We start from the raw sequence: 22,620 nt of genomic DNA, 5'->3' as shown, positions 1-22,620 counted from the left end.
TGAAGTCCATAGTAAAGTACTCACAAGAGGTAGTTCCAGGAGAATGTCCTGGGAAGCGGGACAGTATGTAGCAGTCCAAGGCAGGAAGGCCCTCCGAGGAGCAGATAGCCAGGAACGCAGAAGGGCCCCCGAGGAGCGGGTACCCAGAGTGTTCATATGCCAAGCGACGAATCTGGAACCGGATGTCCAAGATTGGAGCGGATTCAGCAATGATGGAACTCCTTGCTAATTCGTAGAAGCACAGGGCTGGTCAGCTTAAGTACAGCAGCAAGGTGATGTCATCCGGAGGGGACGCCCACGTGGTTCCTGCCATGACATGTACAAAGATGGTCCTTGTGCGCGCGGCTTAGGTGATTCCTGATACAAGATGGTGGTCAGCATCGCCCACGCAGTCCCAGGAACACCAGGTAGGTTGACGGTGGCTGGCAGAGGCCGCCATTCTTCCTAGAATTGATGGTGCAGCAAAGAAAGAGGTGAGCATGAGAGGTCACAGCCGTCTGCTACCGACGGGCATAACAATGTTATAAAATAGCTGCGTCCCTGTTTGAAAGTTATCTTCCCTATGTACTTACTTACTGCCTATTTCTATATGAGTTGAGTTGCTGGTTGCTTACAGCCCCATTTTACCTTGTTAACAAAAGAAGTGCTATTTTACTGCTCTTGACAAGAAGAAAAAGTCCTGGCTTGCTTATTTTTCTTTAAAATGCATTCTCTTATCTAGACTAAGTCAGTTGTGCCACAATTCTCTAACAAAAGCAGGATTATTCATGTACTTTTATGTGTACTGGCCCTTGATTGATTTTCAAAACACCAATAACATGCATAAATATGTTTTATATAAGTTGCCTTGAAAATCAAGATCTAAAGGGATAAATAGTACACATGAAGCAAATATGTTTCAAGGGAAAATTATTTCTAGAACAAGAGGTCATGATTTGAGGCTGTTAGAGGTGAATTTTAAAAGCCCAGAGCACGCATTAATTCAGAGATGCGCAAATAAATTGGGCTTGTACGCACCGAGCGGATTTTAAAAGCTGCCTGGATAAGTGCACATCTCCCATGGAGCACACATCTCCAAAGTAGGACTGGAAGGCTCATCTGCATACTGCTCCCAGCATCCCCCGGGAGAGGAATCCAGAGGTCACTGTAAATGATCCAGGGATTGAATTCCACAGCCCCAGCTTCCAGAGGCCTCCCCACCCTTTGCAGTAGAAGAGGACCGGAAGCGCGTGCCATTAGGTGTGCAAATCTCAAACCCTTCAATTCTTTGCGTGAAGATCAATTTAATGGTGGTTACAGAGGATTGGTAAGTATAGCTTTGGGAAGTCTTTGGACTTAGAAACATAGAAACATAGAAATGACGGCAGAAGAAGACCAAACGGCCCATCCAGTCTGCCCAGCAAGGTTCGTACTTTTTTTTTTCTCATACTTATCTGTTACTCTTGGCTCTATTTCCTCAGATACTCTAATTTGTCACTTTCGTTTAACCTCTCAATGTAAATCGCTATATGAAGCGATAGTTTTCTGTTTTCATGTTTAAGTATTTGTTACTTAGTTTTTAACATGTTCAATGTAAACCGCTAAATGAAGTGATAGTTACCGTTCCTTGTAAACCGGGGTGATATGTATATTATACAGGAACCTCCGGTATATAAAACCTTTAAATAAATAAAATAAATGCCCCTTTGAAGTCCTTCACAGTTCTGGACTTATGAAAGTTTAGAGAAAGGTGAAATAGTGGGATATATTCTTTAGAGTTTGTGTGTGTCTGAGGTAATAAGTAAGCCAGAGATAGTTAATTCTAGTGTCTGCCTTTCCTACCCACTCAACCCTTGATTTTTAGGCAAGAGACACTTTCTCATTAAAAATCAATCAGGATCTTATCAGGCTCTTATCTATATCATACTATTGTACCACCCGATATTGAAAGTTTAATCATCCCCTTGTACAACACTAGTTATTAATTAGTAAATTCACCTATAAATTTAAAGTACTCTAATTCCAACTCACTTAGTATCCTAAACTTAACTAGGAACTCAATAAAATTAAGATGAAGGCAGTAGTCCAGCATCAAGAAGGGGGCTTTCCAGTCTTTTGCATTGAGTGTCACATGTATGATTTTTTACCCACTGGTGAGAGATTGTATGTGTGCACTCGGTGCAAAGAGCTCCTGGCTCTCAGGGAACGAGTCCGATCTCTCGAGGCTAGAGTAGCAGACTTGGAGGAGCTGAGGCAGACAGAGAGGTACATTGATGAGACCTTCAGGGACATAGTAGCCAAGTCCCAAATCCAGTCTGGCAGCCCCAGTGCTGCCTTGGATCAGAAAGGTCTCCCATTGGAGAATATCACCCTGGTGTAGCAGGAAGTGATCCTGTAGCAAGGACCTGCTCTCCAGGTGATATTAAGTCCTCTCGCAATGAGGACAAGTCTCCCAGGGCTACTGCCCAGGAGGGAAGGGTTAGACCAGCCATCACAGTTGGTGATTCAATTATTAGAAATGTACAGGCCGATACAGTAAAGTGCGGCCGCAGTTACCCCGTTTCTAACCCGCTGTGTACTCACAATTTGGCCGCGTAAGTCTAACCCACGATTCACTATCTGTTTTTACCGATCCTTACCGCTTCTTTTACTCGACGCGTATCCCTTTCCGCCCGCGACATGTATATGTATGTAAACGATCCGATTAGCTATTCCCTCCCATACAGTAACGTGCGCCCCAACTATCTCCTTTTTAACCTGATATCTTGCCGCGTCTTTTCCTGCTAATTTACCGCCTACCCTGACCCTGGCGTTAGTGTGGTGAACTTAGCCGCGCAGTCCCAAACCAAACCAACCCAATCCAAGCGTCAGGCAAGCCCCAGGTGAGAGACGAAATTTCACAGTCCAAAACCAAACCAACCCAATCCAAGCCCCAGCAGAGAGAGACGAAATTTCACAGTCCCAAACCAAACCAATCCAAGCCCCAGCAGAGAGAGATGAAATTTTACAGTCCCAAACCAAACCAACCCAATCCAAGCCCCAGCAGAGAGAGACGAAATTTCACAGTCCCAAACCAAACCAAACCAAACCAACCTAATCCAAGCCCCAGCAGAGAGAGACGAAATTTCACAGTCCCGGGCAAACTTTCCCCCAACCCCCGCTCACATGCCCTGGCCGCGGCCACGCAAGCCCCCAGCAGCAGCAGTAGAATGGCGGCGAGAGAGAGCGACTTCAGCGGATCGGGCGCTCCCCATGCGAGGCGGCTTCCAGCAGCCCCGCCAGCGAAGGTGAATACGCTCACGCCGTGACCTCTGACGTCCAGCCGGGTGCTCAGGTCACGGCATGTGCTCATGCACCTTCGCTGCCTTGAGTGCCCATATTGGACGTACAGGCGTGCGCGTATTCACCTTCGCCGGCGGGGCTGCTGGAAGCCGCCTCGCATGGGGAGCGCCCAATCCGCCCCAGGCTGCTGAAGCTGCTCTCTCTTGATGCCTTTGCCCTCACTATGTCACAGGGGCTGAATCAGTACCTGTGACATAGTGGGCAAAGGCGTTCGGCGCCATTTTCAGTATTGGCATCGGACGGCCGGCGTGCAGGAGGTCGCTCCCGGACCCCCGCTGGACTTTTGGCAAGTCTTGTGGGGGTCAGGAGGCCCCCCCAAGCTGGCCAAAAGTCCCTGTGGGTCCAACAGGGGTCCCGGAGCGACATCCTGCATGCCGGCCATCTGATGCCAGGACTCAAAATGGCGCCGATAGCCTTTGCCCATACTATGTCACAGGGGCTACCGGTGCCATTGGTCAGCCCCTGTCACATGGTAGGAGCACAAGATGGCGCCGATGGCCATGTGACAGGGGCTGACCAATGGCACCGGTAGCCCCTGTGACAAAGGCTATCGGCACCATGATGAAACCAGCACCGAGGGTGTGAGTGCAGGGGATAGTTCCCGGACCCCCCGCTGGACCACCAGGGAGTTTTGGTAAGTCTTGGTGGGGTTCAGGAGGGTTTGTTTAAATTTTTATTTAGGTGGCCGAATAAAACAGAAATCCGTTAAATACGTGGGGAGTCGCGATGCGTTTCGCCTCCCCACGTATTTAACAGATAGGACAAAATACATTGTGGATCACAAATACGTGGAAAACGGATGCACACCCCTAGGAATTAGTCCCATGACAAGCACAAGCTGAAAAAGCATGGGCTAAATTGAAACTGGTGGAATGAAGCCAGGCCTAGGGTGCAGGCACCTCTTGCCGGTTGGTCAAACTCAAGGACCTGGAGTTGCTGAAATCTGATTCATGAAGGCATACTTTCCCTGAAGCTTGATGATACTTAGTGAAGAAGCAGAACTTAGAAAAGGTGATGTGGAAACCTGGGCGCAGGCACCTCCTGCAGGTCGTGTGGAATCCAGGATGGAAAACCACATCTCTGTAGGATGAGCAGAGATGGCCTCTGGAGCAAGTGCAGGCACCTCCTGCTGGTCGAAAGGAGTTCCAGAACTGGACTGATTTTAAAAAATCTGGATTCAGGCTCCTCCTGCAGGTCGTAATAATCCAGACGTACTAAAAAACATAGAAAACAGGAAAAAAAAATTTTAACCAGACAAAAGAGTCTAGGAAACTAGGAGCAAAAATTTTCTAGGCAAGGAACGACATTCAAAAAATATCCAGGAATTTGAGCCCATCACAGACACACGCTCACCGAGCTCATGGCTTTGGAGCCTGTTGCGACCGCGGCCTTTGGATCCTGATGCAGGCACTGTGGTGAGGGCATGGAGGCACAGTTGCTAGCTCATGGAAGAGCGTGAGCCCCTGAACCATAGCACAACTCAGGGAGGAGCCCCAAGGCACACCGTGGGAGATGAGAGCAAGCAAGCATGGGTGGAGCAGGAACAAAGCAGGATTGAAACTAAGGCAAGTGACTCGGAACAGGAACCAGGCAGGATCAGCCCTCCACTGGACCCACACGCACCAATGAGACCCAGACCAATGAGACCAATGAAACCCAGACCAATGAGACCCAGACTCGGAACTTGGAACATCAAGAGTTCAGGATCATCAGGATTTCAGAACCTCAGGACCATCAGGACATCTGGAACTAGGATAAGGCAACGAAGGACATCTAGAACATCATGACAAGGCAACGAAGGAGCTCTGATGAGAAACAAGACCAGGAGCATCAAGACATGGAACGAAAAATCATCTACACACATGAAGACCACAGAGGACCTGGACCGGCAAGGAAGAACATGGACAACCATGGATTCCGATCCAAAGCCCTGAGGAACTGGAAGTGAGCCCTTTTATAGGGCTGAAGCAGGAAGTGAAGCTGATGAGGACTTCCAGTGGGGCTGCGGGCCTTTACCGCCACTGGCCCTTTAAATCAGAAGAAGAGGCACGTGCCGGCACCTACAGGAGGGCCCAGGAGTGGAGCAGGCCCAAGGACAGTGGTGGCCTTCAGGCCGCGAAGAACAGGAACAGGCAGGCATTGGAGGTGGCCTCTGAGCTGCAGGAAAGTGTTGCAGCGGCAGCAGCTTCCCTTGCTGCTCAAAGAGGAGGAGCCGCGCAGCCTCCTGCCGTGAAGGTGAAAGATTCGCCTTGTGACATGGCATGGTGTCACCACAGATGGAGAAATGCAGCAATAGCCTCCTGCCACGAAGGCAGGGGGTCTCAGTGGTGGCTCTCCTGTCTCGGATGATGGACAGTCGGCAGCGATGGCGGCCGGGCCATGTGGAGCGGCCTAGCAGTGAGTAAGAGCCTGCTCGCGGGATGGTCTCCACGAGCAGGATCCTAACAGCCGCATATTTCCATTGAGGTAGAATCGGTGATGAAAAAGGCCAAAAAATCCAGATTACATTCCAATGCACCTCCAAGCAAGGATAACCGTTACATGGACGAATTTGGTAAGAAAGCCTACCAAGTAGCCATGTTGAATGCCAAGATTCAACATTATCAATTTTACATCACTCAATATCTCTACAAGTGATTACAGGCCTTGAAGTCTAGTTGTAGATCTGCCTCAGAAGAAGGAGCACTACCCCGACTGCACTTGGACATGGAGGAGGGGTTACGCTACCTACTCCGAACAATCTACAAAGCATTCGAGACATCGGCTCATACATCAGTGGTAGCTATAGGAGCACGTAGGTTGGCCTGGTTGAGAGTGAGTGCCATCTGAGAGGATGTGCACGAAAAACTGGCTGACCTGCCTTGCAAAGGGGATAATCTTTTCAGAGACAAATTACGGGAGACAGTCTCCCTCCTCAAAGAGCAGAACATAGCTGTACTGTTGTTGGCATCACCCATGGAACAACAATCCGCATCCAGAAGGTACTTTCCTGCATAGCAGAGGCCCTCCTATCACAGACGGCAATACTGCCGATTGTTCCCTACGAGACGCTGTCATACCTTCAACCGAGGCGTTAGGGGCAGACAGCACTCCCCCAAAATAGACCATGACAACAAAGCCAACAGCAGCAATCACCAACTGTGCCCCAGAAGCCGGTGCAGAATTTTAGAGATTTACCAAGCTGTTACCACCGTCGTATACAGGGGGCCGACTAATCCAGTTCTACAATGCCTGGGAATTGATCACGACGGATCATTGGGTTCTAGCCATAATTCGAGAAGGGTGCCATCTCAACTTCAAGAGTACCCCGCCACTACCGCACATTCCCTCTCTTCAGCACTCGGGCTCCCAGGAACTGCTTCTCTAAGGCGAAATGTCCAACCTCCTGAGGCAGCGAGCCATCCAAGTGGTGCCATGGCAAAATGGAACGAAGGGTTCTACTCCCAATACTTCCTCATCCCAAAGAAATCAGGAGGACATCACCCAATCTTGGATTTGAGAGCTCTCAATAAATTCATTGCAAGGGAAAAGTTCATGATGACCTCCCTGAAATCCATCCTTCCCCTTCTACAACCCAATGACTGGATGTGTTCAATAGACCTGAAGGATGCATACTCTCACATACCAATGCACCGTTCTTCCTGGCGTTACCTGTGCTTGCAGACCAATGGGCAGCACTACCAGTACAAGGTGCTCCCTTTTGGCCTGGCATCGGCCCCCAGAGTTTTTACCAAATGTTTGGCGGCAGTAGTGGCTCACCTTCGTCGAGCGGGCATCCAGCTCTTCCCTTACCTAGATGCCTGACTCCTAGTAGCCTCGGATGTGAACACCCTGAGCACCCATGTTAGACAATCCGTTGTCTGGAGGACCTGGGAATCCTCATGAATTACGAAAAGTCACATCTTCAGCCAAAGAAATGGCTCCAATTTATCGGTGCCAAGATCGACACCATAGCAGGAAGCGCCTACCAGAGGACAGAGCCCTAACCATTCAATTCCTGGTGGGAAGGATACAGTGCACACCTCACCCATCTACCAGACATGTATTGACCCTCCTGTACCACATGGCAGTGGCCATTTACATGGTACCTCACACCAGACTCCATATGAGGTGCCTGCAATAGGGCCTAAAAATGCAGTGGACTCAATTCACACAACCATTATACAGCTGAGTGTCGCTAATGGCTGCAGTGAACAAGGACATTACATGGTGGCTGTCCCCGACCAATCTGTTGAAAGGAATACTCTTCCGCTCCTCTTCACATCAACTAATCCTCACCACGGATGCTTTGAGAAAAGGCTGGGGGGCACACTTAGCCGACCTAAAAATGCAAGGGTTATGGTTCCCAGCCAAATCCCGCCATCAAACAAACTTACTGGAACTCAGAGCAATCTGGAACACTCTACTGACCTTTTCCCAACATATCAAATGCAAGCGTCTCATGATATACACGGACAACCAAGTAGCTATGTTCTACAAAAACAAAGGAGGGTCAGGTTCCTGGAATCTGTGCTGAGAGGCAATTTGGATCCTCAGGTGGGCAGAAACGTTCAAGGTGTCCCTGCAAGCAACTTACCTTCCAGGTTTGGACAAAATCACAGCGGATCATTTGAGCAGAGTATTCCATCCTCACGAATAGACACTAAACTAGGAGGTAGCCCTCGGTCTTTTCAGACAATGGGGTTTCCCATGCATGGACCTATTTGCCACAGAGAGCAACCAAAAGGTACCAGTGTTCACTCAGTCTATCCCAGCAAGAACTGATTCGCACAGGATGCCTTCCTCATCCCGTGGACAGAAGACCTTCTCTATACTTACCCTCAAATTCCTCTCATCTCCAGAACCATTCAGAAATTCATCGAGGATGTGGCAGACTTAATACACATAGCACCAGCGTGGCCGAGGCAAACATGGTACGCTTTTCTCATTCGACTTTCCATCACTCCACCCATCCTGCTGGGAACCAGCCCAACTCTGCTGACTCAGGAGGATGGGATGTCGCTGCACCCCATGCATCTCTCCCTTCACCTCAAGGCATGGAGATTGAAAGGGCAGTATTAACCCATCTTCACCAACCACCGGACATTGAGAACATCCTCATTTCCTCCAGGAAACCTTCAACCAGAACAAACTATAGGGAGAAATGGTACCACTACTCCACATGGTGCAGGAAGGACATAGATCCCTTCTCCTGCTCTCCTCAAGCCTTGTCAGAATACCTACATATTCTCTATCAATCAGGGTTGGCAACAGCTTCCGTCAGGATACATGTCAGCACCAATTCAGTCTTTCATCATCCTCATGAATGACTACCTATCTCAAACCATCCCCTCCTCTCCCGGTTCATGCGAGGCATTCTGCGACTGTGGCCTCCTGTCACCAAGCCAGCAATCCCTTGGGATCTCAACCTAGTTCTGGAACAACTCATGATGCTACCCTTTGAGCCAATGAGTACCTGTCATGTGAAATACCTCACCTGGAAGGTGGTGTTTCTGGTCGCAGTGACTTCTGTAAGAAGGGTGAGCAAGCTTGAAGCCCTAGTCCATTATTCACCCTATTTTCAATTTTTTCATGACAAAGTAACATTACAACCTCACCCTACCTTTCTACCTAAGGTGGTATAGACTTTCCACCTCAATCAGACAATTACTTTGCTGACGTTCGTCCCAAAGCTGCACAGCATACATACAGAGCGTCTCCTTCACCCTCTGGACTGTAAAAGAGCTTTAGCATACTACAGAGGACTCAAGTGCCCTCCAGACCTTTGCAGCACTTTCTTTCCTTTAACCCCAATACTCCAGGTCAGCCAGTGTCCAAGAGGACTATATCCAGCTGGATATCGCAATACATACATTTTTGCTGCACAAAAAGATCCAAAATGCTCCAAGATAAAACCCATGCGCATAAAGTCCGGGCTGTCACTACCTCTCTAGCCCACCTTCATAACATGCCATTACTGGACATCTGCAAGGCGGCGACATGGTCATCTTTGCATACCTTTGCTTCCCACTACTGTTTAAATCAGCAAGCAGCATCAGATGCAGCTCTGGGCTCGGCAGTCTTGGCTGTTTCATTTGGGCTGTAAGACAGTCTACTCTTGATGATGGGTTGTGCACTCCAGACCTTAAAGGACACGAATAGAGTTCTGACACAACCTGTGGGCTAGGGACGCCCAGACAGCATGGCTAATTCAGCCCTGCTATCAATGGGGAAAAAGCAAGTTTCTTTACCGTAAGCTGTGTTTCTGTAGATAGCAGGATGAATTAGCCTTGTGAACCTCCGCTCCATGGGAGGCGCTTTGTTATGGACTGAAGAGGCTGCTGTTCACGCGGGAATACACATGTGCAGCCACACAGAGCCAAAGCTCTGTGATTACTGAGGAAAGCTCCACCTAGAGGTCACTGGGAACATCTCCCAAAAAGCATGGCTAATTCATCCTGCTATCTATGGAAACACTGTTTACAGAAAGCAAACTTGCTTTTCCACCACATTCTATGTTTTTATGAGTGGTAGAAAAGAATAAGTTGCTCCTGCTATGCTGCTTTTTAAAGAAGTCAGTAGCAGAGCAGAGAATAAGAATGGTAAGGTATGTTCCCCAAACATTTGTGACTTTTTTGAAACCCAGAAAGAAAATAACTATTGGTGTGAAGCTGTTTTGTTAAGAAGGAGGAAGAAAATCCAGCTGAAGAAGTAACAGTCGAAGGTTTAGTACTGAAAGTTAAAATCCACAGAATAGCTGATTCCTTACTGAACACTCAGAAACATAGACCTTAAACTATATAACAAAGTTTTAGCAAGCTCTCTTTCATGGATACTTTAACACAGGAGTCAGGAACCTTTTTGGCTGAGAGAGCCATAAACGCCACATATTTTAAAATGTAATTCCATGAGAGCCATACAATATGTTTAAAACTAAATACAAGTAAATGTGTGCATTTTATGTAAGATCACACTTTTAAAGTACAATAAGTCTCTGAAAATATTACACCAGGCCTTAAGACACCAATACATCTCCTATTAGGAAAACGGACCAAGTCAGGCTGCTATAGAGTCCTACACAGAAACTACACGCCAGCAGAAAACCTCACCTGAATCACGTGCTGTCCCTCACCTAACATAGAATAAAGAGACCAAAACGCATAACAAGAAGCATGCAGAAAAAACTGAATTGGAAACTGCAACAAGCCAGAGTCTCTGTATGCAGTGTAACAAAGGAAAAAAGAAACATCACCCATCCTTATAAAACAAATCAAGAAATATAAAATCATCAGCAGTAAAACTGTACTAACAAAAAGAACATATTTCGAAACAGCTGATGAGTGGAATATCCAATAATTAAAAACTCATATAAAACATTTCCAGATACCAACAAAATATTTCAAAATAACAGACACAAAGACCCAGTAATGAAAAATAATAAGGATACAAAAATATTTTTGCTCTGCATACCTGGGAACGTTTGATATCCAGGTGTCCTGAGATTGTTCTGAATTAGCAGGAGGCAGGGTGGTTTGCTTGGAACTTTCTCCTCTCTCAGTCACATACCAGCGCTCCCTCTCACACTGGCTCTCAATTACACACCTATACACACATGCTCTCAGTACTCACATATACACATGTTTTTTCTCTCTCACTTATATAGGCTCTTAATTACACATTTACACACATGCTGTCTATCTTTTCATGCTTACACACACACACAGGCTTTCAATCACATAAATACATGCTGTCTTTTTCTCTCACACACAGACTCTCATTCACATGCTTACAAACATGTCCTCTCTTTCTCTCATTTACACACAGGCTCTCAATCACATACTCACATGCTCCCTCACCTAAATCAGCTCTCAATCACACACAGACACACATGGTCTCTCTCTCTCTCTCTCTCATTTAAACACAGGCTCTCAATCACATACTCCCTCACCTAAATCAGCTCTCAATCACACACAGACACACATGGTCTCTCTCTCTCATTTAAACACAGGCTCTCAATCACATACTCACATGCTCCATCACCTAAACCAGCTCTCAATCACACACAGACACACATGATCTCTCTCTTACTTATACACACAGGCTCTTAATCATACATACACATGATTTCTCTCACACACAAAGGATCTCAATCATACACACATACTCTTTCACACAAACAGGTTTTCAATCACAAACTTACACATACAGGTTCCCAATGGTAAACTTACATTCATGCTCTCTCTCTCATAGGCAGGCTCTCAATCACAGACATACTCTCTTTCACATATACAGGATCTCAATCATTCACATACATGCAATCTCTCACTCACACACACAGGATCTCAAACACACATGCTTGCTCGCTCATTCACTCTCTCTCTCCCCCACCCCCACCCCGGGAACTCGCGGCAGCAGCAGCCTCCTCCCAACGCTAACCTCCTTCATTTTCAGCCCTCGCGGAGGCGGAGTCCCATCGGCCACGGTTGAAGCTCTTCATTTTCCTCCGAGCCGCGCTGCAGTCTTCTTTCCGTCGGACCGACGCAGACCACACTAGCGTGGCCTCTTCTTGCCGCGGCATGCACCCGATGCTCTCCACTTCCTCTTCCGGGCCGCGGGGGGGGGGGGGGGGCGGGAAGAAGAGACCACACTAGCGTGGTCTCTACTTCCCGCGCACGCACCCAATGCTCTCCACTTCCTCTTCCGGGCCGCGGGGGAGGGGACGAAGAGAGCACGCCAGTGCCGCCGACTCCAGCTGTTCTGCCGCGTTCCGCCTGGGCTGACAGCATTTTAAGCCCGGGCGGAGGAGGAGCGGGGAGCAGCTGGGTCAGCGGGGGACTGGAAAGTGTGGCGACAACTTGTCTGCGAGCCAGATGCAGCCCTCAAAGGAGCCATATCTGGCTCGCGAGCCATGGGTTCCCGACCCCTGCTTTAACAGATCAGTTTCCCTTGATCACTCTTCATGTTATTACACATTATAGTACACATTAGGGTATGTATTATCTCATGTGAGCCCTGTATATTATTTAATCCATATTTTACATTGTAAATACATGTCAAAGACTAGTTACAGTATGCTAAATATGAGTTAATACATAATTTTATAGTACTGTTGGACATACACAGCACTGAACAATATTGATAATTATTCAGATGCCATAAGTTCCTTCCCCAAAGAGCTTGCAATCTAAGTACTTCCTGAGACAATGGGAGAAAAAGTAACTTGCCCACGGTCACAAGAAGTGACAGTAGGAGAAGTAAGATTTGAACCCTGGCTTCCCTGGTTCTCTGCCCATTGTTAACAACTGGGCCCATTCTTCCTCGCATAGCTCTGGTATTAGACCTCAACAATTGTATTATCAACGTTTTGTAATCCTTTAGTATAGAAAAAAATATGAATCTAGGAAAGGATCTTACCTTATCAGCATAATGCTCAGAACATAAATATTAAAGCAAGCATTTTCCAAACAGCAAGCTTGGTGCCTGTCTTCATCTTGATGAAATAGGTAGCCATTTTGACAGCTTTCTATTGTTAACATGTTAAGTAATCTGGCAAGTAGTGTTGGCTGCTGCCACAAGGTGGCAGAAGAATATATTCTCCCTGAGCTTTCACTGTAATTGGGATACTATCTCTCTTTCTCTCGCTCTGTAAACAATATGTGCAGACTAGAGAGCTTCTGAATAAAGCTACGGTATGTTATATCTCAGCTTTCCCTCACTCACTCTGGATGACAACACAGCATAACAGATAAACTGAAAATATAAGAGATACCATTTTATCTTGATAATCAGTTGTCTTAAGTCCACTAGATTCTTTGTCTCATGATTTACAATATCACCAGTCCCTCATGATCATTCCCTTATAATGATATATAATTAAATATAATTCAGACCACATCATAAAACTGTGCTTTATACTACATCTTTTTGGCTGTGTCATGCAGCACTTTGCAAAATTCAAAATAGTTATTATTAAAATCTGTCATACAAAAATATATTTGAGAAAAATTAAAACTTCAGTTAATAAAAGGAATTTCTGTTTGTTTTTTTTTAAAAAAGGGCTTCATAGTGTAAAAATCCAAAACAGGATGCATTGCACCGAGACACGCGATAGCCAGGTCCCTATTGTGAAACACAAATTCTTTGCAACACTGGGAGACATCACAGAACAAAAATACTATTAGAAATGTTTCAAAGGGAACATTTTTGGCTGTGATGGAGGCTTTTGACATTATTTATTAGGTTCAAAAATGCTTAACAAAAGCCTAACAATAGACCTGTGGAAACCACTACATCTGATTCACTTTCTGTTGTTATGTATAGGCATTGATTTGAAGATGGCCAGCATTAGTGGAACAATTCCTTCACAGCAGTCAATGCGAGAGAGTATTCATCCATATACAAGCAAAAGCCTGTGAACAAACCATATGGAAACAAGGGAAAAAAAAGTAAACATTTATTAACCTCTTTGTGGGGAGATTGGTGGTAGAACAGGCCAGTGTTGGAGAAGTTGGTCATGCCAGATTTCCACGAAAGAAGGTGCCTGACCTGAGCATTTCTTCACAGAATATGATGATGCCTGGAAAAGGTCACCACTACCATGGTAACTGGAACTGTTCGGTTTGGGGTTCACAATGCTACTGCAGTAACCACTTGCTTCCAAGAGAGAGTTTTTGTGCTGACTGGATTTGCAAGGTCTTTGACTGCTGTGTGAGCTTTGCCCAAAACTGGAGACGGAAAAAGAGGAAGAGCGAAGCTGAGAACAAGGCGTGTTGTCGCTGTAGGTGGCACTCATACTAGAAACTTGTCTAGAAAAATCTGTAAACAAAATACATGGAAATGAATTCATTAGTTTGTATACATTAAAAGTTGTTTCAGAGCACAGATTCGTGTCTGAAAATTTATTTTTCTTTTGATGAAAAAAGAGAATCATGATTAATGTGAAAGGGTGCAATGTCATGGCTCCCAATCCTGTCTTTGAGAGTGGGTTTGGTTTTTAGGAAAACAAAATGGGCTTGATTTTAAAAAGCATTAACACGCTTAGGGCCTGATTTTAAAAAGCCTTTACATGCATAAACTGGGTTTTACTCAAATAAATGCACTTTAGTCAAGTAAGTGTACTTTTGAAAATTGCTACAATATATGCCATTGAATTGTCTAAAGGATTTGCTCGCATAAGTGCACTTTACATGCGTAAATGGCTTTTGAAATTGCTATGATAGTAGTTACATTTACACATGTGAATCCTTTTGAAAATTCACCTGTTATAATTGAATTTTACACTTGTAAATCACTTTATGTGAGTAAATGGCTTCTGAAAATTGTTTTGATAGTATGTTACATTTATGCATGTAACTCCTTTAAAAATTCACCTGAATATGTAAAAGTAACTTGGATTATATATAACCATGAATATCCACTGTGGATATTTATTTATTTATTTATTTTTGGGTTTTATATACCGATCTTCTTGCATTGGATGCAAATCAAACCGGTTTACAGTGAAACAATTTAACTTGCCTAGGAGCATTACATGGAACAAAGAACATCGAACAAATAAGAGTGCTTATGAGCATTACATAGAAAACGAGGAACACTTAAACATTTAAACTTTTAAAAAAACCTTTGGTAACTATTCTTATACAAAATGTGAGAAAAGAGCCATCAATGTTAAAAAGGAAATCAGGTGGTTGATTGTCTCGATTGAGAAGGAATATTGGGAAGGGAGATTGAGGGCAGACACGGGGAAGGGAATGGAAGGTGGGGTGGAGGGGCGGGTAGAAAGAAGGTATAGGATAGGAGATGATAAGAGGGTGAATTAATAACATATAGAACCAATCAAAGTTGTAGTGGGTAGTCCATTGTGGGCCATCAAGGAAACGCAAGGCTGAATAGCCATGTTTTCAGTTTTTTCTTGAAAGAAATATGGCAGGGGTCTTGTCTGAGTTCTGGTGGTAGTGTGTTCCAATGGGTAGGGCCTGCAGTGGATAGTGCCCTATTACTTAGCGAGGATTTGGCTTGAGGGACGAAAAGGGTGCCTTGGTACGCTTTTCTGATCGGTCTCGTGGATTTGTTGGTGCGTAGCTGAAATGTGAGATCCATTGGGGCTGAGTTGTATAAGGATTTGTGCATGGTGGTCAGAACTTTATATAGAATTCTGTATTTGATCGGAAGCCAATGGAGGTTGTAGAGGATAGGTGTAATGTGGTCTCTCTTGTTAGAGTTGGTCAAGATCCTGGCCGCCGAGTTTTGTAACATCTGTAGAGGCTTAATGGTGGTAGCTGGTAGACCGAGTAGCAGAGCGTTGCAGTAATCAATTTTGGTAAGGATGATAGATTGTAGAACCAGGCGGAAATCTTGAGTGTGCAGGAGCGGTTTTAGCTTTTTCAGAACTTGTAGTTTAAAGAAGCAATCTTTTGTCATGTTTACAAATCTTTTCAGGTTGAGCTGGTTGTCGAGGAGCACTCCTAGGTCTCTTACGAAGGCTGAGTTTTTGAGGTTATTCAGGATAGTTGATGTGAGGTTGGAGGGAGAGTTGAGGACTATTTGTGGTTGACTAGTTATGGGTGAGGCTGTTTCTCTAGCCAAGGGGTTGTCTTCCTGGGAGATGATGAGGTATTCAGTCTTGTCTTTGTTGATTACTAAATTGAGTTTAGTGAGAAGGGCGCTGATTTCATGAAAGCAATTCTCCCAGAAGATTGAAGAATTTTGTAGGGATTTCTTAATCGGGATGATAATTTGGACATCGTCCGCGTAGATGAAGTGTTTGATTTTCAGCTTAGAAAGGAGGAGGCAGAGAGGTAGCAGATAGATGTTAAAAAGGGTAGGGGAGAGGGAAGAGCCTTGAGGGACTCCCAGGTTTGAGCTGATTGATTGTGATTCTTTGTTATTGATTTTTACCTTGAATGATCTGTTACTGAGAAATGAGCGGAACCAGTCGAGGGCAGCGCCTGAGATACCAATATCAGCTAATTGGTGGAGAAGGATTGAGTGGTTGAACGTATCAAAGGCCGCCGAGAGGTTGAGGAGCATAAGTAGATGTGGTTGTCTTTTTTCTGAGCTCAAAAGAACGGAGTCCAAGAGAGAGATCAGAAGGGATTCTGTGTTTCGGGATTTACGAAATCCGTATTGCAATGGAGCCAGAATAGAGTGATCTTCCAGATAGTCTGTGAGTTGTTTATTTACAATTTTTTCAGTGATCTTGGCGATGAACGGTAAGTTGGCTATGGGAAGGAAGTTGGATGGATCATCTGTTGACAAATTAGGTTTTTTTAGTAGAGGCTTCAGTATGGCTTGCTTGAGAGAGTCGGGCATGTGACCTTGGGTTAGTGAGCGGTTGATGATGTCTGCGATGGGTTTCCCTATGGTATTTGGTATTGAGATGAGAAGGTTTGATGGGATGGTGTCTAGCAGATGAGAAGAGGGTTTGAGTTTCTTTAGGATATTCATATCTTCGAGTGAAGAGGTAGTCTCGAAGGATTCTAGCCTATAGTTCTGATGTGATCTTGAGGTTTGCGAGATGGGGGTGAGTGGTTTGGGGGTGGAGAACTGTTTGGTGAGATTTATAATTTTTTTCTTGAAGAAGGTGGTGAGTTCTGTGGCTTTGGAGAGAGCTTGCTCGTCTGGAATGGAAGGGGGAGAGGGTTTGGTGAGGGCGGAGACGTATGAAAAAAGGGCTTTAGAGTCAAAGATGAAATGGTGTATTTTTTTGGCGAAAAACTCTTTCTTTGTTTTAAAGATGGTGTTCCTGTATTTGTTGAGTGTGGATTTGTAGCTTGCTTGAGTTGTGGTTGAAGGATTTCTGCGCCAGATATGTTCTTTGTTTCTGAGCTCTGATTTCATGGCCTTCAGGTCAGGAGTGAACCAAGGTTTTCTGTTGTCCTGGGCCTTGTGAAGCACCTTGGTAGTTAGTGGGCAGGCTTGGTCTGCGATTTTGTTAGTAATCACGTGCCAAGATGAGACGGCTGAGTTCGCATCGGAGAGGTCGAGCTGTGTTAGTTCCTTATCAAGAAGATCGGTTATCACTTCAGTGGAGCAAGGTTTCCTGAACTGAATAAAGGTTTCAGGGAATGGAGGGGGCAATGTGTCTGCTGTCTTGAGGACCGTTGTGATGATTAGGTGGTCTGACCAGGGTACTGGTGTGCAGGTTGGACGAGATGAGAGAGAGATGCCTTCGTTCACGAAAATCAGATCCAGCGTATGGCCTGCTTTGTGAGTTGGGTTGTCAATGATCTGTTTGAAGCCCAAGTGTTTGAGTGAGGATAGGAAGGATTCACAGTTATTGGAACGTTTGTTCAAGTCTACATGTAAATTAAAGTCTCCTAAGATTAGTACAGGGGAGTCATAGTTGTTATGTTTGGCTATATATTCTATCAAGGGAGATGGGTCTGCTTCTAGGTTTCCTGGTGGGGCATAGATCAGGCATATTTGGAGCTGTTTGGATTTGAAGTAAGCACATTCCAGGTTCGAGATTGAGTGGGATTTTTGCAGGGTTATCTTCAGGTGTTTCTTTGCTGCGAGAAGTAGACCGCCTCCTCTTTTTTTAGGTCTAGGGATTGAAAAGAAATCGTAGGTTTGAGTGGGGAGTTGATTTATAAGTACTGAGTCCGTGGGTTTTAACCAGGTTTCTGTGATGGCACAGATGACTGGGTTGGCCTCTGAGAGATAATCATTTAGTATGTGGGATTTTTTTAGAGAGGGATTGGGTATTGAAGAGAGTCAAAGAGAATAGAGAGAGGCCTAGTAGTTGTGTAAGTGGTGAAATGATGATAGGGATTAGTCTCTTCTGTTGGATGAGATGAATTTGTGGAGGTTTCTCTTTGTATCTAAGGTGTTTGAGGATATCATGAAAACTATACCTATTGGGGTTTCTTAAGAACCTGATTTGGAAATTACTGGTCTCAGGGATTTAAAAAAAATAGAGACTCATGAATAATATTTGCTTTCATTTAATGGATTGCTCACCATCTTACAAATCCATCAACACTATTCTAGGCAACAGATTTTCAAATCATATTGTGACTGGATGGTCACATTAAAAAGTGTTAGTAATAATACAGGCATTTAGCGGTAGATTTTAAAAGCCCTCCGTGCCCCAAATTAGGGAGATATGTGCATCTCTCGGACTGGCGCGTGGCGCGTGTATTTTAAGAAACATCCATGAAATTATGTATCTCCCGGTACGCACACAAAAGAAAAAGTCCAAAAAAGGGGGGAAGCATGGGCGTGGTCTAGGCAGAGCATGGGCCTTCCAGGAATTTAAATGGAAACCAGCACGTAAATATTTACACGCACAAGCGCATGCTGGGGTCCCCTACCGTGTAACTTTACTTCTGCTATAGATGGTTTTTAAGTTTTAAACCAAAAAAACCTAGCTAGTCAGTGGGGTTTTAAAGGTTGGGGCAGGTAGGGTAAAAAGAGAGCTTAGTTAGCTAGGGGGATTAGGAAGACCTAATCTGTAACTGGGCAAAGTGGGAACGAACTGATTTAACTGGTAATTGCGAGGGCGCGTTTATATTAAAATTCCCCCTACTTACACAGTAGAAGCAGCACATGCGTGCATCCATATAAAATGGCGTGCACATTTACGCACATCCAGCCAATTTTTTTATAAGATGTGGGTATACTCATGCATGTTATAAAATGGCTGCATTCATGGGCGCTTACCAGCATATGTGTGTTCATGTACGCCTGCACAGCTGTTTTAAAGTTATCATCTTAGGCCTGGGTTTACTAATACCGCCGGGGTCTTTGAATCCTGGCGGTAACGGGGGTGGGGGGGAAGCGGGGGGCGGTCCTGCGCTGCCGGCGTCGCACCAAATAACTACACTATAGATTTTCCCAATAGTGAACACTAACACATTAAAGGGTGAATTTTCCAAATATTACGCATGTAAAAATGAGCATATACATGTGAAAGTAGCCTTGACTCGCATATTCCGTATTTAATAGAAGTATAAAATATGTGAGTATTTTACTTTTGCGTGGGTAAAAAAGGGGTGATCTAAGGTCATTCTGGGGTGGGGCCTACATTTATGCGCATAAGGAGCTATGTTGCGCCTCCGCTTACCTGCCCCCACTTACCTCAACAAAACTCAACACTCGAAGCTTTCGAGCCAACATCTTCTCTGGAGATCGAAAACATCCTCAAAAAACTGAAACCCGCTTCTCATCCTTCGGACCCAATACCTCTTAACCTACTTTTCAACATCCCAAACACCATTTCAACGCCAATTGTGGAAATCATAAATCGCTCCTTAACTCAAGGCCTAGTGCCAGACCAGCTAAAGCTCACCATTCTAAAACCTCTTCTAAAAAAAATCTAACTTGTCTCCAGCGGACCCAGCCAACTTCCGCCCGATAGCCAACCTACCTCTGATTGCAAAAATCATGGAAAAATAGTTAACAGCTTTCAGAATACCTGGATGATCACAACATACTTTCCCCCTCTCAATATGGATTTCGCAAGTCATTAAACACAGAAACACTCCTTATATCCCTCACAGACACCATCCTAATAAACATAGAAAAAGGACAACCCTACCTGCTTGCACTTCTTGATCTATCCGCCGCTTTTGATACGGTGAACCATGCCATCCTTTTAGAACGACTCGCAGATATAGGCATCAAGGGATCCACTCTCATCTGGTTCAAATCCTTCTTGTGCAACAGGCTCTTTAAAGTTAGGATAAACAACAAAGAATCTCACCCTGTCCGCTCTAACATGGGAGTCCCCCAAGGATCCTCTCTCTCACCTGCCCTCTTCAACATCTACCTTCTCCCACTCTGCCACCTACTTACAAAGCTAAAACTTACTCTACGCGGACGATGTTCAAATACTCATCCCGATCACAGAATCTCTACAAAAAACCCTTAACCACTGGAACAACTGCCTTCAATCAATTATCCACCTTCTCTCCAGCCTCAACCTGGTCCTCAACACCAACAAGATGGAGATTCTTATCATCTCTCAAGAAGACCTCAACTCTCATTCAACCTCACCTCTCTCTTCCCAATTATCCAACTCAAACATAAATCACTCTCCATCGGTTAGAGACCTAGGCGTTATCCTGGACAACCAGCTTAACCTAAAGAAATTTGTTAACACTACCACAAAGGAATGCTTTTACAAACTGTAAGTCCTTATGAAACTAAAACCACTCCTTCACTTCCGTGACTTCAGAATGGTGCTGCAATCCATCATCCTGTCGAAACTTGACTATTGCAACTCCCTTCTTCTCGGTCTCCCTGCTAACACCATCAAACCTCTGCAGATGGTTCAGAATTCAGCAGCAAGGATTCTCACCAACACCAAAAAAAGGGACCACATCACCTCCACCCTTCAGATCCTCCATTGGCTGCCCATTAAATCCAGGATTCTCTTTAAAGTCCTCACGATTATTCACAAAGCTAAGCACAACCTTTCCTCTATCAATTCAACAATCCATCTAAGACCGCATACTTCATCCAGACCAATCAGAAGAGCCTACAAAGACACATTGTATGCCCCCCAAGCAAAAACATCCTTAAGGAAGCACGCCCTAGCGACAGCAGGACCCCATCAATGGAATGCGCTTCCACCCGACCTCCGGCAAGAACCATGCCCGTCCGCATTCAAAAAGAAACTCAAAACATGGCTATTCAGCCAAGCCTTTCCTGACATTTAACATACCCTCTTTCTGTCTGACATTTCCCTTTACTGTTGTTTATTCTCCGCAACCTTTTCTGCTCTTATCACACATATACTCTCTCACTGCAATCCGCAGCTTAGTGGATTCAACAGTCCCAGTCCGGGACCCACTCCTTTAAAAAGTTAAAAAATGTATGTAATCAAGCTCCTTATGTCAATCTGTACACCAGTTTTGCTCCCTATCTTACTTAAACTATGTCTCGCAATTCTGTTATTGTTATTGTAATTTTGGAAATTTAAGGCTGGCCCTCGGCTCACTCCTGGCCTTTTAAGGCTGGGCCCTGTCATTTGGTCATATTGCTCTCAAATGTAAGTCTCTCAATGCCTTAACCTAGGATTCTCCCAGATCTCAATTCTGATTCCACTTATATAGTTATTGTTAATCCCCTCACCACAGTTATTCATATCCCCGGCTCATTGTATCGCCCCTTGCTATTCATACAGTTCATGGATCTCTTTGTTTTCTCATACAGTTCATGGATCTCTTTGTTTTCTCAGTTCTCATTTCAGTTGTTAATTGTAAAGATTTATTACCCCCTCGACACTGTTAATTGTATCCCCTGATCATTGTATCGACCCCGAGCGAATTTCGCAGTTGCATCGTAAACCGATGTGATATGTATTTATACAGGAACGTCGGTATAGAAAAGTTAAAAATAAATAAATACATAAATAAATTAATTAATAAGGAGCTATTTTAAAAGACATGCATGTAGCTTTGCCAATTTATGAAATTTTACACTTGATAATTGTCTGGGATAAATTATATTAAATCTGTTTATTATGTAGTACTGACTGAGTGGGAGGTCTGGGTGAATGGGAGGAGTTTAGGCTGAAGAACCAGGAGGATCTCAGTGAACTGGAGTACTGGACAAAATGGTGAAGTAACTAATAAAACTGGTAATTTCCTTGCTGCACACATTTTATAATACTCTGAGTTATGTGCATAAATCCCACTTTATTTTCGTGTGTAACGAACAAGCATATAATTTTAAAATAGCCAGGAAAAGTACAGGTTCAAAGCATTAATATACGTTCTTTCAGTGCACTGCATGTTTTCACATGTAAGCCTACATACATACAAATGCATATATATGCCATCGTGTGCATTTCTCTGAAAGTTATCCTCAAAATATTAATATAAATTGATAAAATGTAAAATTATGTACAGCAGCTCATTTAAATATAGTGCAGCTTGTGTTAATACATACATACAAAATAGCATAGTCATTAATGCAAAACTTAAGAACACCTCCAGGGATGTAGTTAAAGTTTTTGTTTTAGAAGCACACATTAACAACTGTATGGGTTGGGATAAAGTCTATATGTAACTTTTATATGTAGACTCACTTTAGCGCACATTTTCAAACTGAATTTAAGTTCAAAAAATGAACTTTGAAAATGGTAGGGTGCCCTTCACCGCACACAAAATAACCTGTAAAAAGTTACACCTGCTCTTTGCAAGGTGTAACTTTTATATGTTAACTTACACACTTGCTTTTGAAAATAAAGTTTTTTTTATTAAATCCCACTCTTGCCCCAAGTCCAAGCCTTGGAACTCCTATACCCAATGCATTTAAAAGTATGCATAAAATCAGGTTACATGCAAGGTTTTACAAACTCTAAGGCCCAAG

The 22,620-nt window shown here is 44.4% G+C and overlaps 1 protein-coding gene across 3 annotated transcripts in view; it reads right to left on the bottom strand.

Moving 5' to 3' along the window:
• Nucleotides 1-22,620, bottom strand: part of LOC115090504 — a 991,523-nt gene that overhangs the window by 443,387 nt on the left and 525,516 nt on the right. For all 3 annotated transcript variants that reach the window (XM_029599682.1, XM_029599683.1, XM_029599681.1), the window contains one exon: nt 13,762-14,115. In XM_029599682.1, coding sequence (XP_029455542.1) covers nt 13,762-14,115 — 354 coding nt within the window. The remainder of the gene's footprint in view (nt 1-13,761; nt 14,116-22,620) is intronic.

Source organism: Rhinatrema bivittatum, chromosome 4 (assembly GCF_901001135.1).
Source record: "Rhinatrema bivittatum chromosome 4, aRhiBiv1.1, whole genome shotgun sequence".
Lineage (NCBI taxonomy): Eukaryota > Metazoa > Chordata > Amphibia > Gymnophiona > Rhinatrematidae > Rhinatrema > Rhinatrema bivittatum.
Note: the sequence above shows the minus strand (reverse complement) of the source record. Positions and strands in the feature narration are given on the sequence as shown.